Raw genomic sequence first — 7,607 nt, 5'->3', positions numbered from 1 at the left:
AAGAGCACACCGAGTAATAGCAAAAACTTGTATTACTAATATATTGTTACTCTTCCCTTGAGCACCTTACTATGCATCACTAGAGGCCCATAGAAGGTGCCAGTAAGAGGTGCTATTTTTGATGAGGCCTATACTGTATGTTGAATTGAGTTGAGCAACTTAATACTATAGCAATGTGTGTAGGGTGACCTAGCTATGATAGGTCAGGTACTGCTGCAGTGCTGTTGCTAAGCACACACAGCTGAGAGCCCACACACAAAGCAAGCTCTCCAGTGGAGAACACTAGCAACCAGTGAGATTGGTGGACACTGTCCATCAATCTCGGCCAGTGATAACGATGTACATTGCTGTCGCTATAGCCCCTATACAGACACCGATGTAGGGCATTTTTGAAGCGACTTTGCCAAACTAAGCAAAGTCACTTAGAAAATGCCTTAATATCGGCATGTGTGTAGGCCCTATTAGTAGGGGCAGGCCGTTATCTCACCAGGCAGAAATCTGTCTCATGTTTAGCAGTGATGACTAATGCCGTGTACACACAGGGCGATGGCAGCTTTGTGCTGAGCGATCTAGTTAAGATATTGTCAGTCCCAGCGCACCTTATTACCATATCCATATTCCTATGCGATCTAGTTAAGCACAGATCACTCAACACACAATGCAGTACCAGGGATGTGCGCTGAGCAATCTGTTACTGCCATGTTCTTAACTGAGAGAACAAAGGCAATGACTAGCAATGAATAGAGTGGGCATACACACCAGGCTTTAACTTCCCCATTTCTAAGCGATCTGACCAGAATGCTTTGAAATGAAGAACGAATCGCTCTGTGTGTATGGCCCCCGGCAAAACATCACTATTGCCTGACTAGATTAATACGGCTTGCAGTACACATCTAGTCATTGCCTGTGTTCTCTCTATTGAGAACACCGGTAGTGACAGATCGCTCAGCGCTGTGTGCTGAGCTATCTGTGCTTGACTAAGACGCTCAGCACAAAGCTCCCATCGCCCCTGTGTACAAGGCCTTATCCTGCATGCAGTATAAACCTAGTCAGACAATAGCGATGCGTGGGACTGTGCATCGCCGGGGTCATACACATAGCGCGATCTGTGCTTCATTTTTAAGCGAGCTGGCTAGATCACTTAGAAATGGGTCTGTAATCGCCCCGTGTGTATGGCCCCATTCCATTCTTCTCTGGAATCATTGGATGTCATGTCTCCCCTTTTCCAAATGTCCCCAAGAAAATCACCAAAGTGAGGCTTATGGCTTTTTGTTGTATTTTTTTTAAACATTTCATTTATTTCTGAAGTCTTTTTTTTTTTTTTACATTGTACAATATATAAAAAATACAGAGTACAAAAAAAAGGAATTCACAGTGTCTAAAGGCAGTGATTACAATCTGTCACATTATTCTAGAGTACCATGGCAAGTTCAATTGCATAGGAAGGTAATGAGCCTTCAGCACAGAGCCCACTAATTAACGGCAAGCTTTGCATAATGGGGATGAAGCAATCGGCATAGGAACGTCTGGGAGAACAAAAAGCATCTTCTAATTCCTAGTTCCCAAACTGTCCGTTTCTTATCCAGTTCTAGGCTGTCCAGACTCTGCAAAGTCAGGATGCAATGCTGCTCCAGGAATACTCACATCCCGGCAGAACTAAAGCATGGGAACTAAGAATCGCCACCAACAGTACTTAATACTTATACCTCTGCTCCAAAGAGCTTACAATCTTATTCAGGTGTTTGACAAAGACATACCATAAGAAATGTTTGTAAATATAAGGCACCCAGGACATTACGACATATAACACAGCATTACACGAATGTCTGGGCTGTGAATATTGTGCACCATGTTAGTGGTGCAGCAAGAAACCTGGATACTGTACCTCCAATATGTTGTTTCTGAGCTCAGGACCAGCAGTAAAGTAGCACATTTTGGCTCAATTATCCCAATTCCTAAGGAGATATTCTACCATGGCACACACTACAATTCTTATAAGATCCTAACTAAGTGATTAAAAACCTAGACGAGGTAAAGAAGCTTGTCTGCAGTAATATGGGCTGCTGTAAGGCATTTTAGGTTCCATTATGAAGATCACAAGAACCGACATGATCCTTTGTCTGAGTCATCAACATCATGGGGTCAGAATGTCACATGACTATTTTTTATTTTGGCAAGGGGAGTTTAATTTTAGTTTAATTTACTGATATACAGTAGAAGTGTCTTAGAACAAAATGGCTACAGAGTTTACAGTTCCACGTCCAGATGAATAAGGCAATATACATATGTAGCCATGCATATCATTGCTGCGATCCGCCCACTTGTGCTTGTTTGTTGTACCTAAATAGCACCCGCAATGGGGAATTGCCACACTGCGATATCGCTGCTCAATACTTATGGCCCGCAGAAGCAAATTAAATGCACACAGGAGAGATTGCGCCATCAATGAGCAGGGCTACATCTGTAGGATGGAACGTGTGGTTATATGTTCCACGCTATAGTATTATGGCTGGTCCATAATGACTGTTCATAAATACAGTGGTATAAAGGAGCGTAAGAAAGTGTTAAAATGTAATAGCAACGAAAAAATGTAATTAAAATTATTACTACAAAACATATGTTTTTAGCTCTCTGATCACTTCTGGTCAGACAAGCGAATGCTACGAGAACAACGCTGCAGTGAGAACAACTACCATGGATACCAGTCGCTGCCGTTTGCCAATTGTCTCACAAAAGAGCTATAACAAATTATGTTTTAAATAAATAAATAATTATTACATTTTAACACTTTGAAGCACTCCTTTATAGTCCTATATTTATACTGTAGTATGGAAAGTGTACAATTTATTGTGTAAAGGACATTTTTAGATATGAACAACCCTCCATCCACCATTGCTGGGGTACTTTCAGCAACTGGTTAAAGGCCACATCTCCTGCCAAAAGCCAAGTAATGTAGACAGCATAGAGAGCAATGGAGATGGGCAGATGGCCAATCCTGGGAGTGTCTGTACAGCCTGGCCTGCCTTCGGTATAATAATGTGTTAAGCAGACTATGGAAAAACTCAATTTCACAGGAAAATATATGACTGAAATGAGAGCGTACTGGAGGAGCGGGGGGTAGGCAACTAAGACTTTACATCGCTTGGGTCCACTAGAGTTATGTAGACTGGAGTAACGGGGGTAACTATGACCTGGCGCATAGATCTATGCACCGGGCCATATTTACTCCAATTACCCCAGTCTACATAATTAAAGATGCGTGCAGATGGGTTTTAGGTGGACAAGCAGACACGCCCTGAATGTAAAACAAATACACTTTGCAAATTATAATAGAATTATTACCAGGGCACACAATGTGTGGTCTGTTGCAAAACTAGAAGAAAGAATATTTATTTGACACACATTGAATCTGATAATTTGGACTTTAGTAATTTATCTCTTTGCAAAGACTGAAAAATGAGCACCCCGCATTGATAGTTTCCCCAGATGCTATTGGTCTTTATAAATGACATTATCACTGTGGTCTGAGGGATTTAATGCGTGGTTATCTTTAATAGTTTTGAGAACTTCCCCACTGCACATCAGATGAAGATATAAATATGCAAAGTGAAGGTTTATACAGAGCTCGGAAATTCAATTTGGTCTGTTCAATTTTGTAGATTTAGCACATAAAATGAATTTGTCATAGTCAGATGTAATTTGTATTTCATGATTCCCACAGGAACATGTTATGTTGTTACTAGCCTGGCTGGATGCACAGTGTGAGATTGCTGTGACTTAGGGACAGAGAAGGTCTACTGGAGTATCCCAGGTGTGCATTAGAACCCCAATTTCTGAACAATTACACATATGGGCTCAGCACTGAAGGAGATGTTCAATTTTAATGAAGGGATATAACAAATAATGTCCTTTGCATGCAGTAGCAGTGGCGTAAGTTTTTTTCAGTTGCCCAAAGGCAAGATAAATAGTGGTATCACCCCCCATATAAATATGTATATGTGAATGTATGTATGTATGTTAAGTATATTATGTTTAAAATAAAGAGAGTGTGACATCTATGGTCCTACTAGGAAGAGGAGTCGGCCGCAGAAGCGATATTGATGGCCTTCAATTAACGGATTCAAACTTGCAGGGTAGGAGAGGTGCCCCCTTGGGAGCAGGAGCCCGGCAACAGATGACTCCATTGTCTCCCAGGGTTATGCCTCTGTGCAGTAGAAGCTGTACAGGTAAATACTGTTTTTTTTTTTTATCGCTTGTTAACTTTACAAAAGCATTAAATACACTGGGGTAAAAGTGATAGGGTCCAAGTTGCCGGATCTGCTGGGGACGAGAATTCCCCTATTTTTAAAGTCGCATTCATTTACAAGGCAAAGCCAACCTGTTTTTTGCCTTGTAGATGATGTCTGCTTTAAAAATACAGGCATTGTTACCTGAAGTCGCGCACATCCAACAACTCGGACCCAATTTAATATACCTCAGTGTATGTAATGTTTTAATGATATAGTCAATCTATTATATGCTGGCATATGGTCCCTACATTATTGAGGATGATGCCCCTGCGTCTCTGCTGCTTATGAAATATTTTAGGTGTTATATTGGTTTTGTATTCTCAGCAATGGTAAACTAAAGTAAATGCAGCATGATGTTAAAATATACTCTTCAATGTTATTCTGATTATTCAAAGCAACAATGTTAAAAATAATGGTGCATTTTTTAATCTATATATCATAAAGATCTAAAAATACATTCCTAAGCCTGACATCAGTCAGTCATGCCTGGAATGATGAAACAGAAAAGGGCAGTCACTAGTCAGCCCTGTGCATTTTTATTACATAGCGGATCAAAATCCTATGTATCTAGAACTCTGTGACCTATGACCTATTTCCTGATTTCTAGTGAGTTCTCATGAGTTTTGATGTAGTTCACCACACAGCTACTGACGGTATATCTCTGCTTTCCTTGTGCCTCTATAGTCAATAATGTCACCGACTCCTGATGAATTTGAATTTCATGAGTAATGCTTCGGCCTACAAATTGGCTTCCACTGCATGCCACTACATGTCACTGGTTCCTAGAAAACTGATTGGCTGCATCCTCATAAATGTTGTGTTCAGCCCACAAAATGACAATGAAATTGCACAATACATCTCTCAGGCAGGGCAGGCTTAATTTACTACAGACAATTCTGAAAAGGTTACAGCATTCTTATCATACATCAGTAATCTACTTTCTGACTGATGCTGGAATGCACATCCCTACTACCAGCGGAAGGCTGCAAACTAGCCAGTGTCACTTTACCCCAGAGGAGATTGAAGAGACAATTTTAGAGGAAATGTTATGACCTTGGGGCAAACCACTAATATTGAGTGGTGAGAGAAATTCAATCTGCAGAAAATGTGTTTCTGTCACAATGAGAGAACTGCCATGTCATTAGCAGTAAGAGGCGGACGGGGAGAGTGGAGCTGAGGCTGCAAGAGTTTAACACATCTCGTTACATCAAGTACATGACAAAATGCCGACCCAGTGTCTCTTTCCCTCCTAGAACCCGGATCAGGGTATACTGTATTTATAAAGCTTAACTCTCGTGTAGACCTGAAACTCTTCCTATGTCTTACATCCGGATTTAAATACTGTAAAAACAGAACAGGCACTGAATGGGTTTGCATTGCAATTACTCTAAACTAAGGCGCAAAACAACTCTAAATGCCACTTTTTAAAACTTATCCCATCTGTTTCCCAGAAGGGGTAAGTGGCAAAGTGTGAATACCGAACCCAATCTGCCACATTCTTCAATTTATTTTTTCTTTCCACCAAACATTTCTAAACATCAATCCTAAAATCTCAATATCTTCAAATCACGTACTTCAGACAAAAGTCTACACAGGCTAATGCCACCTCTCATCTATCGTATGACACTTCAAAGACTCTATAAACAACCCTTCCATATAGTACAAGACTGTGAAAACCACTGTTTGTTCCTGGCTACGGTTTCCAGAATAATATACTGGATTATTAGCCGTCGCTGTATCTTGTAAAACTTCATTGTACTTGTAAGGTTGATATCTCCATTAAACTGTCACACCACCAACTGGATTTACAGTCCTGCTGCAGTAATGGCATCTCTGTGATATTTAAACATATTCTGGGTCAAACATATATATAGTGGAAGACAAGATGCATTGACATTCTTTGTCCTGTTATTTATAAAAAAAATCTAAAAATAATACAACAATTGCAATCCTAGTAAACATGAATTGAAATAAAAATCTACATTAACAAATCCATAGTGTTCAATGATTCTTTGTACATCAGAATGAGTTATTACATCAGAACGTGCAGCCAATCTGAAGGCTTTGAAAATGGTGTTTCCACCTCCAGTCACTAACATTGGCCCAGAGATTGGCTGTTGTAGTTGCCATGGATGCACCTGCTCCCTCCCCCCTCTCATTTGTGACGCTGTTCCACACACATGCATCCTGTGGGGTGAGACATTCAGTCTGAGTGTGTCCAACAGAAAACTCCGTCTCAGTGTTTTTAATGCCACCATGATTTATCATATTCTATTTCTAGGTAACAAAGAGGCGAAAACTTTTGCGGACCTTTTATAGTTGAAGAATATAATTTGAAACGTTTCACTTTTGTAGTTGACGCTTAGAACCATGTATCACACCAGATGGAGCGGTTACTGGAACTGGTACATAATGAAAACGTAGCCACATGTTAGAGGTGGAATAGTTCCTATTCGGCAAGTATTTCACTATTTCCAGCAAAACGAGAACACCATTTTTCAAAAAAGTTCCTCTTCATTCTCACCATAGGCAGTAGTATGTCTGGATTGCTGCAGAGAAGGGGTGAGGCTGATTGGTAAAATCCAGGAATTTATACCGTCAGAGACAGAATACGAGCCGCAATGTGAAAATGAGACAAAGTTGGTCATGCAAAGCAACAAAGCCATTCAGTGTAACACATTATTTTCTTTTGCTTATGGAAACATTACTCATGTAGGAACATGTCAAATGCTTCCACAAATCACCAGGAAATTTCAAACAAAAAAATTTACATGTCCTGGCATCTCTGCAGAAGCAGCTTGTTCATTTTCAAGTAATCAGAGGTCTTGGGACTCCTCTCCTGGTCGTGAAGAGACCACTCTAACCATGTCCTAGAAGTTGCCTCCAGTGCGATGTCCTCAAGAGAAGGTTCAACAGGTCTAGTCTGGGATATTCTCAACTCATTTGATGATGGAGAATGAGCTGAGTCACAATTTATTGAGCTTGAGAGGGGGGTGTAGATGGAACCTCAGTGAGGCGACGTGAATTCCATTATGAGCAATGTCTCAGCTGTTCGTGAAAGTTCTGCCAGGGGACGAATCTGGTCTGAAGTCGTATTTGTTCAGAGTACTCGGATAGTATGTGGTAGTGTACATGTTTGTTTGCTGCAAAGGGTAAAAGTTGGTTCGGTCGTCTGGGAGCAAATTATTTTTATTGAGCGTCTGCAAAATAAGAAAATTAAGATGTTTAGAGACATACTGTAGCTGCATCTAAAACATCCCAACCTTGCCAGTGCTCCCACACAGGACATTCAGTAACTAATGGGCATAATTCAGACCT

General features: G+C 40.6%; 1 protein-coding gene across 4 annotated transcripts in view; it reads right to left on the bottom strand.

The window, feature by feature from the left end:
• Positions 1-2,593: 2,593 nt before the first annotated feature.
• The window catches only part of SEMA5B (semaphorin 5B), a 422,878-nt gene continuing 417,864 nt past the window's right edge, over positions 2,594-7,607 (bottom strand). For 3 of the 4 annotated variants that reach the window (XM_083153603.1, XM_083153604.1, XM_083153605.1), the window contains one exon: positions 2,594-7,489. In XM_083153603.1, the coding sequence (XP_083009729.1) occupies positions 7,334-7,489 (156 nt within the window). In that variant the 3' untranslated portion in view covers positions 2,594-7,333. The remainder of the gene's footprint in view (positions 7,490-7,607) is intronic. The other variant, XM_083153606.1, reaches the window with a different exon arrangement.

Source organism: Crinia signifera, chromosome 7 (genome assembly GCF_055691185.1).
Source record: "Crinia signifera chromosome 7, ASM5569118v1, whole genome shotgun sequence".
Classification (NCBI taxonomy): domain Eukaryota; kingdom Metazoa; phylum Chordata; class Amphibia; order Anura; family Myobatrachidae; genus Crinia; species Crinia signifera.
The sequence above is the reverse complement of the archived record's forward strand: the minus strand, read 5'-3'. Positions and strand labels throughout refer to the sequence as shown.